This window comes from Mytilus californianus, unplaced genomic scaffold (assembly GCF_021869535.1).
Source record: "Mytilus californianus isolate M0D057914Y unplaced genomic scaffold, xbMytCali1.0.p SCAF_3, whole genome shotgun sequence".
NCBI classification, from domain to species: domain Eukaryota; kingdom Metazoa; phylum Mollusca; class Bivalvia; order Mytilida; family Mytilidae; genus Mytilus; species Mytilus californianus.
In genome coordinates this window covers 51,338,183-51,356,886 of record NW_026262679.1, presented here as the reverse complement: position 1 = coordinate 51,356,886, position 18,704 = coordinate 51,338,183, and the positions used below count along the sequence as shown (strand labels likewise).

General features: G+C 31.3%; 1 protein-coding gene across 1 annotated transcript in view; it reads left to right on the top strand.

Annotated features, from left to right (window-relative positions):
* LOC127734814 (uncharacterized protein KIAA0825-like) overlaps positions 1–18,704 on the top strand; it is a 35,850-nt gene that overhangs the window by 8,294 nt on the left and 8,852 nt on the right. Inside the window, exons 6-19 of the mRNA XM_052244833.1 lie at positions 2,995–3,221; positions 4,915–5,058; positions 5,458–5,579; positions 6,131–6,284; positions 6,887–7,077; positions 7,600–7,779; positions 9,633–9,764; positions 10,980–11,070; positions 11,628–11,818; positions 12,472–12,526; positions 14,548–14,600; positions 15,785–15,927; positions 16,708–16,868; positions 17,530–17,671. Coding sequence (XP_052100793.1) covers positions 2,995–3,221; positions 4,915–5,058; positions 5,458–5,579; positions 6,131–6,284; positions 6,887–7,077; positions 7,600–7,779; positions 9,633–9,764; positions 10,980–11,070; positions 11,628–11,818; positions 12,472–12,526; positions 14,548–14,600; positions 15,785–15,927; positions 16,708–16,868; positions 17,530–17,671 — 1,986 coding nt within the window. The remainder of the gene's footprint in view (positions 1–2,994; positions 3,222–4,914; positions 5,059–5,457; positions 5,580–6,130; positions 6,285–6,886; positions 7,078–7,599; positions 7,780–9,632; positions 9,765–10,979; positions 11,071–11,627; positions 11,819–12,471; positions 12,527–14,547; positions 14,601–15,784; positions 15,928–16,707; positions 16,869–17,529; positions 17,672–18,704) is intronic.

Here is an 18,704-nt window from a genome sequence, read left to right as displayed (position 1 = left end):
GTTTCCAAAATATTCTATAGAAACACCCAAGATATATGTTTATGACTCAGAAAACTTTGTCTGCAATGAAAGGCAGGGTTAATTTCCTAAAACTGTCAAATTCAATGGAATATTTATTTTTCAACCCAATGCATGAAACCGGATGCGACCTACTATGTTTTGGTGGTATAACCTAAACATTATTGACATGATTGATGACAATCTTACTGTACTTACTTGTTTTCTGTCATTTCAGAGACTTACACAAATGTTTATTTTATGCCATTCTCTGACAATCAAAATATATTTAAATGAATTTTACTTATAAGTAATATGTTGTTTGTAAAATTATTGGTAGTTGTATCATATGTATCTAAAAGACATAAAGGTAACAAATGTGTAATTCACAATCACTTTATAAATGGCTTTGTCTAATAGCTGTATTGGGCATTGGAGTTTTTATTGGGACCTGTACCTGACTAATTTCCAAGACTCACGTCAACTGTTTTTTTGTTTTACTATCTGTTATTTTTCTTCTCAGAATACTCATGTCTTGATATGTCCCTTCTTTCTTTGCATTTATTTCACAATACGTAAAATCAGTATGAAGCAATATATATATATTAAGCATGACGTCAATATGGAAATGCCACATGCACCACTGGTGTCAACGTGATGATCGTAACTGCAATTACGATCATCGAAATTTTATATGGCCGATTTCTCCACTTTAACAGCTTGTATTTAGATATGTTTTATGTCAATAAAAATCTTTATAAGCATTGCCGTTGAATGTACTTTTCTAAAATGATGGAAAAACACCCAGAAGAAGGAAAATCGCTATACAAAAAAACACGATGATGATCGTAACTCAGACTTGTTATTATATAAAGATGATCGTAACTCACAATTTACGATATGTTTCTTCTTTAAATGAGCATTCTATTTAGAAGTCACAATATATTGGTATAACTGAAAACAGTATGATTTTGAAACTGAACAAAATGAGCACTGCAATTTGTCAAAACGAAATGACAAAAGGGGGAATTGACAGGCTTATTTGCAAATGTCATCAATATTTTTTTCTTATGAGTAATTTAGTTAAAATTCAAAATAGAATACGTTTGTATGAAGTAAATATAAATTTCATCCTCATGATACAGTTTAAGATTGCAGGCAAAAACTTTCACTGGACATTTTAGAAATAAGTAATGTTAGGCATTAAGCTACATTATTTTGATGTGTTCACCTCGGTTTTAGCTTGTTGTCTGGTTTTGTATTTTCTTAATCAAACTATGACTATTAAACATTGGTAGACTACAGAGGCAGATTTAGAGGGAGGGCCAGGGTCCCCGCCCTTTTGTGAGAAAAAACTTGGATGATTATATAGGGAATCACTAAAGCATGACTGGAGCGGGGCCCCTCTTAGGCAGTCAGTGCCCCCTCCTTTATGAACATTTCTGGATCCGCCGCTGTTGCCTATATTTATCACGGGTAGGCTATTTATGTAATGAAGGAAAAGCTGAAATAAATGGTATATACGTTCATATTAGTTTCCAGGTTTTTCAAACTTTAAATCCTTACACTTACTGTTATATGACATGTGTTATTGTAGTAAGTCGAAAGAAGTTGTTTTAGCCAAAAATATCAATGAATTATTTTATCGAAGGTTTCAATTTCTTTTTCATTCAACAGATATGGTTACACTTCTTAATGCTATATTTTCCAACCTCTATTTTATTGGTGCTTTCAATCTTTTTTTCATTCAGCAGATATGGTTACACTTCTTAATCCTATATCAGTCCGAAATTCCCCTAAAAATATCAGGTTCTCGAAAGGTAATATTATTCCTACAAAGTGTTCCATTGAAAAAAAATCTAAAATTTTACCAAACTGGTCATTAATATGAAATCTCCAATACCTTATTTATATAAGATATATGAAATCATTATAAAGTTATTTACCCCAATGCAATTTGATATAGAACTAGATAAAAAAAAAAAGTATGAAATCTCGCAAAATCATAACCATTAGTGTGCGCTTACCCGTATACCAACCAATAGGATGTTGCCCTCCCCTACAGTAATCGTCTCTCATTATTATCACAATATAAGCTGATTATGTACACTTTTTCGCATACCATACAGCTCTATTTATTAGAAAATGCTTTGTTGGAACAGACAGTTACGATCATCTTAAGTAAAAAATATGATCATCGTTGATGAAAATAAATAAAAGTTACAATCATCATCGTGTTTTTTTGTATCTCGATTTTCGTTCTTCTTGTTGCTTTTCCATCATGAAGGAAAAAACCGTTGATGGCAATACTTATAAATTTGTTTCTTGACATAATGCGAATATGAAAATAAGCTGCTAAAATGGAGAAATTGGCCTTATAAAATTTCCCTAAATTTGTGTCCGCCATATTGGGATGATCGTAATTGCAGTTACGATCATCACGTTGACACCAGTGATGCACCTTTAGGGACATAGTTTTTCTGTCTGTACCAAACATGTTAATAATTGTTATTCAATAGACCATTTTCCCAAAAGTTTTCATACATGGTAGAATTTATTCTCTAGACCACAATAATCTACCGTGATTTTTTCTGCATTTTGGAAGACTTCTAAGACTATTAATATTTTTGGCCATATGACCCTTAAAGCCAAAGAAAGAACAGATTGACCTAATTTTGTAGCCTTGTACGAATGTATACTTGACACCGAGTATGTTGGATTGATAAGAACGGTCAGATGGAATACTTTTAAAATGATTGTGTTTCAATTTTAAAGAATGGGGCAAATGTAGAGCAAAGACTTTAACACAATAATTACATGTATGTTGTTCATTTGTAAATATATAGATATAAGAAGATATACACTGTACCAAGGAGAATATCAATGGCAACAATAGCTATCTTATCCCTCAGAGAGATCAAGTTCTTTGATTATAAACAGTAACACAATTTTTTTTGAATACTCAGTATCAATCCACTACTATTTCTTATTTTATAGTTGTGGAAAAATCCAGAGAAGAAAGACTTCGTTGGGAATGGAAGTTAATGTTTAAAAAGATAGGTCATGACCTTGCTCAGTTTGTCAATAATCAAATACGCAATCAGTTTAAAGTTTCATTGGATAAAGAACTGGCTGACTGGACAAATCTTCATGTCCTAGTTACTAAACCTGTCAAAGAAGAGTTGTGGGGAGGAAAACTGGATTATCCCAAATTTGTTACCAAGGTTAGGAATATTTATTAGACCAAAAAGAGATGTTTACTATTTACTGGAATATTACTTCATAATACTTAATAATATGTTTATGAAATATGAATACCGTTATATTATTATACTAAATTGACATACTAAGTCAGATTTTTAAATTGCTAGACCACAATGCAACAGTCTGCAGAATAACATTTCAGTCTATTTAAGAAATGACTGTAATATTTTTCTGTCTATGAAGAAATAACATAAAAAATGTGGTGCACACTGAATAACTCGCGTAGGCTATTCCTTATGATTTAATTCTAAAAAGTAGTAAATCATGATAAAAACGTTGATGACGTCATGGTCACATGACAAAATTATGTCTATGAGCTGATAGACACAACACTTTCAGCCAATCAGAAGACGTGTTACATCCAAAATTAAATTATTTGGAGATATTATTCACTGTATTTATATGCAGTCTGCTTCAAGCCTTATGAAGCAAGATATTTCACCTGAGCAAGATTGATTTTAATTTTGCCTACACACTTTAACTAGCTCTAGATTTAATTGAAATTGAACTCACTAGTTACAAGAAAATTGGTCAACAGTAGTATGTAAAAAAAGAGTTATGTTGCAAAGTGTACTTAAAAGATTTCAATTATTATGCTGATTATAGTTGATTACATTCGACATCTGCAAAATTAGTACCTGTATATGAGTAATTATTGAAGTTTGAGGAACAGGTTTTATTTATTGTAAAAAAGGTGGAAGATATCAAAATTTAAGCAAACATATAAATAAGATGTGGTATGAGTGCCAATGAGACAACTCTCCATCCAAGTCACAATGTGTAAAAAGTAAACAATTATAGGTCAAAGTACGGCCTTCAACACGGAGCCTAGGCTGACACTGAACAGCAAAGCTATTAAGGGCCCCAAAATGACTAGTGTAAAACAATAGACCACTTTCGAGTTATGTCCTTCACCGGAAAAGTTCTTCCATTTTGTGCGCCTTTGTGACGTCATTTACCAGATAGAGGGGATCGCCTGTATCCATGCTCTATTAAAGTTTGCCAAGCGTCTTTGTGATCGTCATTATGCAGGATAAACTAGAAATAATATTTGTTCCTTAAGTACTTAATCACAATTCCCTAATGATAGCAGTGCTGAATATCAATTATAAAAATTTAATTTGCCAAATAATTCGTGCAATATAGCATTATCATTTTTTCAACCAATTGCTAAACATAGGAACGGAAGTGACTATGCCCCTAAACGCACGAATGATGTTCACTAAAACCAAAGTTTTTGACAGAAGTGCAAAGAACTCGAAAGTTGTCTATTCAAACAGGAAAATCAACGGTCTAATCTATATAAAAAATGAGAAACCAGAAACACTTATGAACCACATCAAGTGACATCAACAAACTACAACCACTGAACAACAGGCTCCTGACTTAGGACAGGTGCATACAAATGCAGAGTGTTTAAACGTTTAAATGCGGCAACCTTCTCCCTAACCTGAAACAGTAGTGTAACATAACAATATAAAAAGTATGTATATATTTTCTGCACAAGATCTATTTTCATACCACAAAAACTTTAAAGTGAGGGAAAATAATCACAGTTTTGTATACATAACAAGCCACAAATAAGTGATTTTACTCTTAATGTTTAAAGCATGCCAAATATTGTTATAATAATAGAGACTGTTTACATTGCAGGCTGTGTTAGATTTTATGAATGAATTGGACTTCTTGTTACCCTTCGCTAAAGCAGGTTATGATGGTGCACTGCATTCTGTTAGAACAGCCTATGTTGATTCAGTTTGTTTATGTTTACAGAACTTACATGTTCATTTGACAAAGGTACCTCACTCAAGTTTAAACATATTTTTTTTTCAATACCATATAAAGGGAAATTTATGCAGCAGATATTTTACCACAAAATTTTCCCTACAACATTTCACTTTCATTTAATTCATTTTCAAGGCCCAAACTGTGAACAAAATAGAACGTAAAAGAACAATTGAATAGCATTCAAGAATATACATGAAGTTCGATAAATTTAAAATTTAATAAAAAATTAGTGATGAAATATATTTGAAGAAGTTATTTAACAAAAACATAACTTAATTTAAGTCTTCCATACAGAAACATTATGCAGAAAACCTAGCTAAGTCAAAATGAATCCCCTTTTCTATCTATAGAGTTTACACTATTCATTGTTTAGAAATCTTATCTTGTAACTTAATGTTATTTTAACAGTTATGCAGTGACATTCCTAGAAATGCTCCAATGAAAAGCCTGTATGCTATTCTGTCCAGTGCAGCTTATGTCAGAAATCAGTTAAATTATTATGAGACAGTTTTGGTCCCAGAAGAAAGCAGGTATGTGTATGAATAGTCTAGTTATCTCCCTTGTTATCAAGTTCTTATTATTTCCTATAATCCAAGGATTAGTTTTCAGTAGGACTATTTTGATCTGTCTATAGTTGAAGACAACATGCTGACCTGTAGATGTCTTTTGGTTATTTGGGTAGTTGGGATGGTGTCTTCTATTATTCATGTCCTTAAGCATTAGAAATTAAAACACCTCTGAACTAAATCAGAGTAAACTTACCTATGTCCCAGTATGAATGATAATAGATGGATCAAAAAAGGTAGAGTCCACCTTATGACCACAAATTATGCTTTTTTAGTACATTTTTCTCATTTTTTACCGCCCCCCCTTTTGAAAATTATGAATCTACCACTGAATAATTATTCTTTAGTGCTATCTAAGCTTTAAAAAAACATGAAAGATACTTTTTAAAGTGTAATACATATACACCTATCTGCAAATATTGCTAGCCTATGAGATTGACATTGAAAACAAAATATTCTAGTTGGCCATATGTATCTTATATTTATGTTTGATGATAGCTTTTCTTTTATTCCAGTAAGAAGATATTTGCAGAACCCCATAAGAAGTTTGTTGAAGTTGTAGATGTTGTCACTAAACTAATGATAGAAATACATAAGAATTATATGGCTACAAGTATACTACATGATGCTGAAAGTTATAACTGGGCAGACATGAAGGACTTCCATGAGGTTATTATATTATACAATGTGAAATATTGTGTAGAAAAAAAAGGTCAATCGGTGGTTATTTCTTACACTGTATAAAGAGGGTAGTCAAGGCTTATTTTTGTATGTGTTTGTTAGTTTTTATTTCATAGGTTATTTTTTTGGTACTGAAGGGCTATTTTTTAATGTCAGAGGGTAGAATGTACCATTCATGCCTAAAAAAAAATGTTGCTGTCTTGAAAAATATACTAGAAGTAGAATCTGAATACCGGGTACATGTAAATAGGATTCAAACAGTGTTCTCCCAAGGGTCTTTTAGCATCATAGGACTATGGTGTTACTGAAATTATTTTTTACTACAATATATTATAAATTATAATTTTAGAGAAACACTGCTATATCATGTCCTGTGGGTTTATTTGAAAATATTGAGGAGAAAACTCAAAGTTTAAAAGGCTGTGTTGCTGTTACAGAAAAATAAGCTTTATTGCTAATTACGCTTGAAATCATATAAAATTTAACTATTTGAAAACCAACCTTTGGTAAAAGTACTGCTATTACCTGTAAAGTACCCTGGTAAACTCCTTTTAATGATATTACATTCTCATTTACTATTTGCATTACAGGGAGAGAGATGTTCATATCCAATACAGATGTGGAATTATCACATGAGAGGTCTTCAGTATGATTTATGGACTATGTGTCCACCGCGACTTGGTCAGAAAATATTTGGTGAAATTTTACAGGAATCATTACAGATATTGGGACAAAGATATGCTCATGCTCAGCCTTCCTATAAACGCATTCCTCAGTTCAGGTATTCTAAAAATAGTTATAGAAATTTCAGAGTTTTCATATTATCGTTAGAGTTTTCATTGTAAGGGTTTTTTCTCGAGAGTCAGCTAAAATACTGGACAAAATGTATCTTTGTGGCAATTTCATACAGTTCAAAATTATATGAGACAATATATATGTATCTTGATTATCAATTTATCAAATAAAATGATATTTTAAATCTTTATTATTGATGTTACTCAGTTGTTTACTTCTGGTGAAGTCCTACTAAAAAGGAACAATGCTTAATATGGTTTATTATATATGTGGTATTAATTACCAATTGGTAGTTAAATCTTATAGCTGAGAAATTTCTAAATCAACAAATGAAAGTTTATTTAGTTCTAATAAATGGAAAATATTTTTTTTTCAAAACCTGAATGTAACAGCTTGTTGGATTTCAAAACTTGCATGACATTTGACTTTTAATTTTGCATGGCTTTTGTTAAGAATATAGAATGCCATGCACCATGTAATTATAATATTTAAATGTTTTTATTTTCAGATGTGATATTATTACTGTTTTGTTGTGTACAGTAGAGATGTTATTTCATTCTTGTCGATCATTGTACCAGATTTTGGACGTAGGTGATTCACATATCCCACACTATAACATACAGAACCTGTGTACTACATTACTATCAACCATGGCTATTGTCAGCTCACCACTGGAAATTCTTTATAGGTAATTCTTACAGGAAAGGTTTTGCATTTTGGCCAGCAAAGGCAAATTTTTACAGTTTAGAGGATATCATGTCCTATAGTATAATACCTTACAACATGTCTGAACTAAATACTGAGTAAACTGGACTTGCATGAATATTTGTGTCAGTATAAATAAAAATAGATGAATAAAAGAGGTAGAGTCCCCATTATAACAAAAAAATTTAAAACACTTTCTTAATGTTTGACTGCTCTTTATGTTTTGAGAACATTGGTCTACCACTGAATAATTATTCTTTAATGTATTCTTTTTATTCCCCCACTGTGATGGAGGGGACATGTTAAAAGTGTTACCCTTGACTGTCGGTCCTAAAAATACAGAAAATTAACACCAAGTTTACAATTTTGGCATATGCTTCTGTTTCACAAAAATAGCATTTAGAAATAAACAAACACGTTAACCTTTCACCAACAGAGAGCAAAAACCCCATTTGTACCTTATCTTCCCGCTAGATTTTCTTCTTCTTTATAGCTAAAAAACTCTTCATTGATGAAAATATGATCCCATAGCTAAATGGTTCCCTATTTATTCTTAAATTGCAAGTTTTCACAGAAATGATTTATTTCATATCTTAATATAGTGCAAACAACATGTGCTTACATGATAAAAATCATCTGTCATGTCTACAACCATTAGGAATGTTATATACAGTCTAACCTCGTTATGTCGAAGTGGAAGGGACTGGACAAAAGTATTCGACTTATCTGAGGTTCAACACATTCGAGGTCGAGTGTGTCTTCATAGATTTGGAATGAATGAAATGTGGCATGCGATTTGTGAAACTAGATATTTTGAACAGTGTGCCTTTTTTTGATATGACACTTTATGAGTGTGTATTCAATCTCCATATTGTTTGTTCCCTCATAAAATTTAAACACACAAGGACAGACACAACACATTCACAAGTAGAATCTAAATACAAATATTTACAAAGGTCAATCCTTTTAATTATGAAATCACTCACGGAACGAATCAAGTTCAGAAAGATTTCTGATGATCGAGGGTCGTCTGCTTTGCATTCAATTATTTTAAATTGATTATAATTGTCTTAATCTTTTTATTTATTGTAATTAATGAATTTTTATTCTAACGATTCATTTAAACTCGGCTTGGGTCATTTAGATTCGTTTTGTTTTTATGTCAGGTAAAATATGTTCAACACAATAAAGCTCCGCTTAGACGATCAACAAAGGTGTTAATTACCGTTAAAAAATAACTGTTATACATACAAGTATGTTTACACAGCTTTAATCTCTTTTGAAAATGATTAGGTTGCATAAGAAATACATCCGATTTGAATTGTTATCATTAAGTCTGCATCTTTAGAAATTTCTTAATTTCAAACTTTGAGACATCATTAATTTAAAAATCAACGGGACTCTACAACTTACTCGATTTAACCGAGTATTCGAATCAACAACTGAGTTCGACACAACGAGGTTCGACTGTAAATTTTTACAACTGTTTGCTCATTTATTGCAAAAAAGTTCATATTGATAATACTGTAAACTAACTTATTTACATGGATACTTTATTTTTGCATTTAGCACTTTCTTACTGCATTCTCTTCAATTTTATTTCACTATTTAAATTTCTATGATGTATTTATATAAGGAAAGGTCTAAGTTTTACACATTCTTGAGATTTATGTTTATGTAATTTTTTCAATTCACAATAGTCTCAAAAAATAAATAATTGTTTTGGTTTACAATAATTATTGCTGTAAAGTTATTGTTTCAAAAATGTCCTCAAAATATTGTTGACAATTACATACTCAATAGTAGTAAATTATACTTTTATGATTTTCCTAACAGAGAATTTAAGAAAGGGTACATGGAAAAGACCCAGAGAGGTGGTCAGTTTTCTCCAGTGGCCAACACAACAGGTACAAATACTGATTGGTTGTCATGGATACAACCAGGAGTTTTCCAGAGAGGATTAAAACAGTAAGTGTCTAGTGGGGGTGCTGATAGTAGTGTAACATACTGAATTGGATAATGCAAAGGGAGGGGGATGTTGTGGTCAATTGGATGGCTTTTTAGAAAGGAAATGCTTAAAATTTTAACCACATTCCTCACCCTACATTTTTATTCAAGAATAGCTTAACATTGTTGGGGAATAATTATTAAGTTACAGGAAAGTTGAACAAATCAAACTTGCTGTGTTTGAAAGACATTTTTGGTTTAACCTTCATCATTAATGTTCAGAACCAAATATTTGACACATAAATGTATTACAAGAGTAGAATTTTACTGATGCAGAGACTTATTTGAAAATGAGAAAGCCACTGCAGTGAATCTTAAGTAATAAAGTAGGTAAACTTCAGTGAAGAAGTAGCATTGAAAAATCGCAATATAGAAAAATGTAATCATTTGACACGCTACTATCTGTAAAACTGCATGTATCACTGCTTTAAAGAACAGACATATGTTTATGTAATCTTATGACATCCAACAATTGAATTGAAAGAGGAGATTTAAAAACCATTAGAATTCATTTGTTGTTTGCTGAATTTAGATTTATAAAATTCATGTACAGTACATGTATTTGTAAAATATGCATTGACTTATCTAGCCAGTTTGGTTATGGAAGAAGAAACTACTCCCCTTCTTTTCAAAAAATTTTCAAGAAGAAAATGATATGTGGAAAATTTGTTAGAATAGGTTTTTGTCTTGGCCCAACAAAATAAAAAAAGGGAGACATAGGCAAGCTGTTTTGGGCCATGGCCATGTCAACAATGTATGACTTTAAGTGGAACCGCTAGTGTTAGGTCAGTGATCTTTGGTATGCAGTTGTATTAGCATTCGCAAATCTCAATCCTATGTTGAATATATTGCCCTGCCCCCTCATCATGGTTTATTGACTTTCAAACTTTTGCATGGTTTACATGTTTTAGTTTGTGTTTAGGTCAGTTTAAATGGAACCACTTATGATAAGTCAATGATATTTGGTATGCAGTTGTATTAGCATTGACATTTCTCATTTTCCACAGAGGTTATTTAGCCCTTCACCTTGGTTCATTGACTTTGAAGGTTTTGCATATTTTAAATGTTAAAGATTTGTCAATTTAATTTCAACCTTTGAATTATTCTATCAAAATTACATAAAGGCGAGACATATCTCTGTATCACAAGTTTATTTGATTCTTTATTTATTTTAAGGTATGATGTAATGCAGACAACCACTGCAGTATACATACAATGTAAATTATTACTTACTCAACCAGAAATAGATTGGGCAATGACACTTCAGGTAAACTAAAAAAAAACTTAATGAATTTCACACTAGAATATAAATATTAACTATTGAATACAAGGCATGGGATTTACAAGTATTGATGTAAAACATATTGATAATTGGCTAATTCAAAGTTGCTAATGCTTAGATTTCAACAATGCTTTTCTTTAATTTGGAATGAAAAAAACTATATGTTTTGTAAAAATTACATAAGGGATGAGGCTACTCCAAATTGAAAACTTGTTCTTTGTTATTTTATGTACAAAAATTGGAGCGTAATTAATTAAAAAAAAAATTTAAATGAACATTTTAGCAAGCAATTCCTGATATGTGGTCAGAGGAAGGCATATTATAGATTCTACAAAACTTGCTTTTAGGAGCAAGAAATAATTTTTCTATATGAAATTTATTTTTATTTTTCCTTCAAATTGTGAGGCGAGGAATTAAAAAAAAAAAAGAAAATTTTTCAAAAATCTGGGTTTCATAATGCCATATTAAGAATATAATATTTATTTTCCAATATGGTAAAAAGTTATTTTGATAAGACCAAATTGTATTTTTTTCATTTTCAGTCATTGGTGATGAAAGATTATACCTTAGCTATCTTAGTTTTGACACAGTGTGTGGCAGGAGAAGATGGACATACAGTGACTGGGTCCTTGGAAAATGTCAAAAAAACATTCCAATGTATGACAAGGGTCTTATCAGAGTGTCCACACTTCCCTGATGCAGTGGCTAAGACAATCCTACCTGTCATTGACAGGTAAGTGCACATGAAAATAAGAAAATTTGGTTTCAAATAAAAAATTACAAAGTTGTATTAAAGGTCAATGGAAAAAGATGAGATCAATTACAGATCACAGTACAACCCTCTACAATCAACAAAACCCTTACCGTATAAAAAGCTATACAAGGACCCAAGATGACCTTAGTAGTTTTTGATTGATAGGTAAAATAAAAGCCATGTTTTCCAGGGCATAACATTTTAAATTATCTGCTTTATAACATTTATCTTTTTGTTAAGTATCTTATATTTTACAAAATGACAACAAATTTATTGGATTACAGTTAACTCTCGTTGTCTCAAACTTGGTTGACTCAAAATTACAGATGAGGCAAAATTTTCATGTGGTCCTGAACTTTTTTCCATAGCAATATATGCATTTCTACTCCTGATGATGATAGCAAAGTAAAATTTTATTCACTATATGTGCATTTCTAAATTTTATTTCTCATCAGCGATTCTCAAAACCAAATAACTCCCTCTAAAAAAGGCCTATCTTCAAAGTAATAATTTCAGTTTTTTGGTTAAAAGAAAAATGTAGCATGTCGGGGAATTTTATGAATGCGATGCTATTCACACAAAATGAAAAAAGTGAAAGACCTTAACTATTATCTATGATCTTGATCTTTTAGATGCAATGACTGGAAAGTATTTGAACCAAAAACAATGCCAGGAAAAGATTTCATTGTAAGTAATAGTAACAGAGAAACTATGTTTTCCATATAACTAAGTTAAGACATTTAAACTTTTTAACTCAAAACAGCTAAATAAGTTGACACAGTTTAATTTGAAAAGATAGCTGCTAGAATAATTATAGAAACAGACCCTTTCCATCCTTATGATCCTTTATTCAAACAATTAAAACTGGAGGACAATTGAACAGAGAATATGATATCAAAAGTTTGTGATGACATTTAAGTGTATCAAAAATGATTCCCCATCATTTCGAACAAGCAAGTTTCATGATGTTTTGGACAGAAATCCATACCCTTGAGAAATGCTGTTCAAGGAAAACTCATAATTCCTAACCCAGAAATCAAATAGTTTTAAAAGAAATCTTTTATGTGTTCTCACAATTAAAGAAAATTTTCACATCTTTGACACTTTTGATTTTAAGTTAAAGTTAAGTTATCCATACTATACTTTACTATCAGATCTCTCACAGGATAAGGATGTAATGCTAACTGTATTGCAAGATTTACATTAACTTTGGATTTTCATTTCAAATTAAGAAACACCATATTATGCATTTATTTAGGGAACAGGGGTATTTATTCATTTGGATGGCAATATTGTAATGTTCAAAATTAAAGATACTCTCTAAAAATACCATGATTTTCAATAAGGTATCGAGGTTGAGGTACATACATGCAGGCCATAATCTTGCCGGCGAAATGACGATTAAAGTCGCCAAAGAATTTTGAAAATCGCTAAATCTCGCTATGAAAATCAGTAAAAGGGAGACAACTTGAGAATTACAAGTCTCCCAAGTAAAAAAAATGGCGACTGACAAGGAAAATCGAGATTTTTGAAACGACCCAGGACTAATACTGTCGACGATCAAATTAAATAAATACAACGGCGACTTTGAACATCCTTGGATATAACATTCAAAACTATTCAAACGGAAAACTGACCGTCTATTAAAGTTATTATTTTACGATGATTTTTATCTGAGGATGTTGCGTAATCACTCAGCTGATTTGTTTTATTTTTATTTATTACAAGTCATTCAAATTGTACTATTCGGTTGGTTAAGGGTGGGAATTAACAGTAAATTCATTATATTCATTGAATAAAAATTGAAATACAAAAGGTAGAAAGACAGCTGATGGATAATGTGATTGCAAATGTACGACACTCGACCAGCTGTGATCAGCAGTGGATTTTTTTTTTTCATGACAATTTTGTTGATAGGGAAGATATCTTTAAAAAATGATAGAAATTAGCTCTTTATCGGTTAATTAATATGTGATTGACAGATATTTTCATTTATAGGCTTACAATATCTAACGAGAATCTCAATTTACAACTACATGTAACATGATGTCCTGGACATTCAATAATGTTTTACAAAATAATGACAAGTGGTGATATAAATTAAATTCCCAGTCATGTGAAATTCATCAGGTAAACTGGGAGTCATATTTTTCTGGACATTTAAAAATAAATTGAGGCAGATGCACATGAATTTAATGCATCATAATATTACTAGGCTACTACCTCATGTCACAAGTAACAAATTTTATTTAAACTTAAATTCAAGTTGACAGTACAAATGGTATCAATGAATGAATAACAACTATATTGTCTAAACCGTTTTATTAAGAACTTTCTATATATACATTTTGTACAATAACATGAAAAAAATGCAAGTATATTTTTTATTGCATATAAAACAATTTCCTTAGTGATAAGCACGAGAACACTATGCAACCGAAACGGTAATGGAATCTCACTTCTCCAAGAAACTGACCACTTCTCCCTTCTCTCTCATGGAAGGAGAAGTCACTTCTCCCTCTCCAAAATCCTAGATTAGGCCCTGCATACATGTAGTGTAAAAATTTACTTATGGAACTACACATTTTCTGTTGACACATATTGATAATTTGTATTCAGTAACAAATAACTGGTGCTTATTAATCTATCTCCTTAATTGTTTTGATTCAGACATGATTTTGATTCAATAGTTTGTTTTTTTTTGACAGATTCCCGTGTGGATGGAGTCATTGTTTGAATTAATGGAACCATTTGTATTGAGGTATGTGTGTTGAAAGCTGTCTTAAGACTTTTCATATCAAAATCTTGATATTAAAACAAAAAATCATAGAATAGTTGACTTCCAAAGGAGGGGGAAATACAGGTTAAGTTCTGTCCATAACACATTTCTGTCGCATTTTTCCTCGGCAACTACAAATCAGAGCTCTATATGATTTTTACAAAGCTTCATATTGGTAAGCTATACTTTGTGACACATTTTGTAGTTCTGTCACTTATCTACTTCTTGCTTGTTATACGGCCACAAAAAATTTGCGTTTGTATAATGGTATCATGTCGGCGTCGTCGTCTTCCGAAGACATTTGGTTTCTGGACAATAACTTTCGTTTAAGTGTATGGATCTCTTTGAAATTTAAACAAAAGGTTCAATACCACACGTAAAAGGTTGGGATTCATATCATATAACCAATTTCAAGTTCTTTGACTACATTTATTCTGTGTCAGAAACTAAAAGGGGGGGGGGGGGGGGGGGGTTTGTTGTTGTTGTTGTTGGTGGGGGGTCAATTAGCAACAGCATAGTGTATTGCACAAAAGCAAAAAATTGAATATAAATTCAAATCATATAACCAATTCTAAGTTCTTTGACTACAGTTATTAGGTGTCAGAAACCTATTATGTGTCAAATATTTAATTACAATCCAAATTCAGACCTGTATCAAGCGCGAATATTGTGTCCATTTTTGCCCCAACTGTTCAGGGTTGGACCTCTGCGGTCGTATCCGGCTGTGCTCGGCGAAGCAGATTATTGTTTATTGCATACATATAAAAATAGGAGATGTGATATGATTTCCAATGAGAAAATTGTCTAACAGTGTACAAATGAAGCAGATTTAAGCAGCTTTGGGTCTCTGTATGGCCTTCAACAATGAGCATACCCATATTGTACTATCAGCTATAAAGGTCATGCCAAAATGTGAAATAATTTATGTATGTTCTTCACATTGAGATACATTTCCATTCACTCGATAGCAAGAGTGCAAACTTCATCTTGTTGCCAATTAGGCAAGCAATTCATTGGCTTATGATAAATGTTATGCTGTTATAACATATTAGGCATTACAGTCAACCAATATAAGAATATATTTTATGAGAGAAACATCCCAGGCTAGTTTAATGACCAAGAATTGAGTTTACTAATGTTATAACATTTTATGTTTTTCCTGACAGAGTCTTGCAGCCATTGTTGGAACATATTTTAATAGAAACCCATCCGAAACCAAACATTCGACCAATAATGTCAGTAATAGCTGATCTTCCTTGTGGCTGTCAACCCCATACAACTACTACCTCAAAGCCAAAGAAAGGAGATGGTATGTAAAAACAAATAGTTAATGTGAGACTTTAAGAAACAATAATTTTATGAGAAAATTATTTACTTATTTAAAAAGACTGAAAATAAATTGTGAATTATATATACATGAAAATGTTTTCATTCAATCAAATATTTGTATCCAAGAAATATTATTAATCAATTTAGTTTAATGTATCAAAGTGGACTTTTGTTTTACAAAAATATTACAAAATGTGTTTAATAGGAAAAGAATTACTATTATTGACCCTTTACTTTCAATACAAAGCATTACCAAGTTCCTTGCAAGATGGAATAGCTTTACTGGAGCTGAAAGATTTTGCATCCCCATGTTGATATACTGCAGTGTCCTTGTCAGTCCATTGATCAGTTAAATATTACTCAACATATGTATAAATGAATTATTTGATATTTGATCATGTACTTTAAAACATTAAGTTGTACTGTCATGACTGTGTAGCCCATTTTCAGATCTGCTTGGCAGTCACTTTGTATTTAACAATACTTTGAATATTTATTAAGGTATACCCACTGATCATGGAATTTTTTGTCAATGTCTGAGTGTTCTCCCCACATATTTTATAAAGCATCCTGGTAAACAGGTAATTTTGAAATACCATCTTGTTTCTAGAAATTTAAACATTACATCCATAACACTTTCTAAAAGAAAATTTTTACAGTATGATTCTATGAGGCCTGGTGAGATCACTGAATGTGTTATAATAAGTGGGGTATACTTTGTAAGACATTGCATGCAACTTCTTGTTTTTCTCTATTTTAGCTACAAAAGAGTTGATAGACACCTGTCTGACTTTACTTCTTGGACAAATAACAGAAGATATATTTGTATTACCTACATCTCTTTGTATCTTACTGAAAATGATCCAAGAAAGATGTTCATCTAATGGTATCAAGACACCGCATCAAAGTGCTGGTCTAAAGGTAAGTTCAGAGATTGATATCGATAATCAGTATATAGTCTGAATATTCAAAGTGCTGGTTACAAGATAGGTTTATAGATGTGACTCATGATCACTTTGTGGTATAGGAACATCACATGAAAGTGCTGATTAAAATTAAATGAAGATCTATCGATAGTGAGTAATTGTACCAAAATAATTATTCTAACTGCTAATCTAAAAATATATCTAATATAGAAATTTGTTTACCATCAATGGTCGAAGGAAGCGCATCTAATAGTATCACAACACTGAGTTTGTGTGCTGGTCTAAAGGTAGACCAATATGTATTGTATTCAATACCACATTCAGTCAGCTAAATGCATCAAAACATAAACACTAAAGTGATTATTCAGTAATTTGGTATAGATAGACGGCTGATATACATGAGTGTGTACTTAGAGCATAAAAGTTAGGTTTCCTTGTTCAATCAAGGTTTCAGTTATTCATTTGTTACCTGTCCTATGATTTGATTGGCTATTTAGAGCTATTGCTATTCTTTTAAAAACGTAAAAAAAAAAGGATATAGTGATTTCATTGTCCACTTCACACTCAAGCATTAAAAGTGTAATGAATATCTATAGTTTGTCTCAAAAAATGTGGTTATATGAGGTAATTTACGTATAAATTATTTAAACTTCTAGGTTTTGGCTATGTGTTTGAGGTCTGCTTTGATGGATAAGAACTTCATCGAGAGAACCACAGGAGTATCACCAACTGAGAGTCAAGAGGAACATCTGACAACATTAGCAGAATGTATCTACTATGTACTGGTCAGCACAAAAGGTATAGACAATTCTTTTTTTTACTGTGACTTGACTGTTAGTGTTGCTCTCCACCTATTGTAACTTATTCAAAATTCTGACCAAATTGCAATTTGTTTTATAAAACCAAACTGTTCAACTGGTCAGAAATTTGAACAAACTGCTGTAGAAAACCACAGTCAAGTCCTGAAAGTGCAAGGTGATAAAATAAAGCATAATTACAATCCTATAAGACTTTAATTCCACTTCAATGTTATTATGAAAAATCAGTCTTACAGTTTGTATAGAAATTTTATTGTTATTGTCATGCTAAAGGTGATGGATAGAAATTTTGAATTGCTATAAAAATGTCCAAACTAAGCTTTCATACAATTTTTCTTTCGAAAAGTCTTCTATATTCATAAGAAATCAGCCATCATTTGAATTAAAACATCTTAGTTTCCATGGGAGATAACCTAAAACATTATCCTTTTGAATATAGAAGACTTTTCGAAAGAAAAATTGATTATCAACCATGGAAACTTCCTAACAACGTATTGTAATTTCACACATATTTTACTGAATATAAAATGTTTTAATTCAAATGATGTCTGATTCTTATGAATATAGAAGACTTTTCGAAAGAAAATTGTATGAAAGCTTAGTTTGGACATTTTTATAGCAATTCAAAATTTCTATCCATCACCTTTAGCATGACAATAACAATAAAATTTCTATACAAACTGTTAGACTGATTTTTCATAATAACATTGAAGTGGAATTAAAGTCTTATAGGATTGTAAGTATGCTTTATTTTATCACCTTGCACTTTCAGGACTTGACTGTGGTTTTCTACAGCAGTTTGTTCAAATTTCTGACCAGTTGAACAGTTTGGTTTTATAAAACAAATTGCAATTTGGTCAGAATTTTGAATAAGTTGCAATAGGTGGAGAGCAACACTAACAGTCAAGTCACAGTAATTGTAAAATTATCAACTCACAATAAACTACCTTTTTCCTAATAATTAAGATTTGTTCTAAAAAACAACACTCGTTTATTTAAAGGGGCATTAGCTG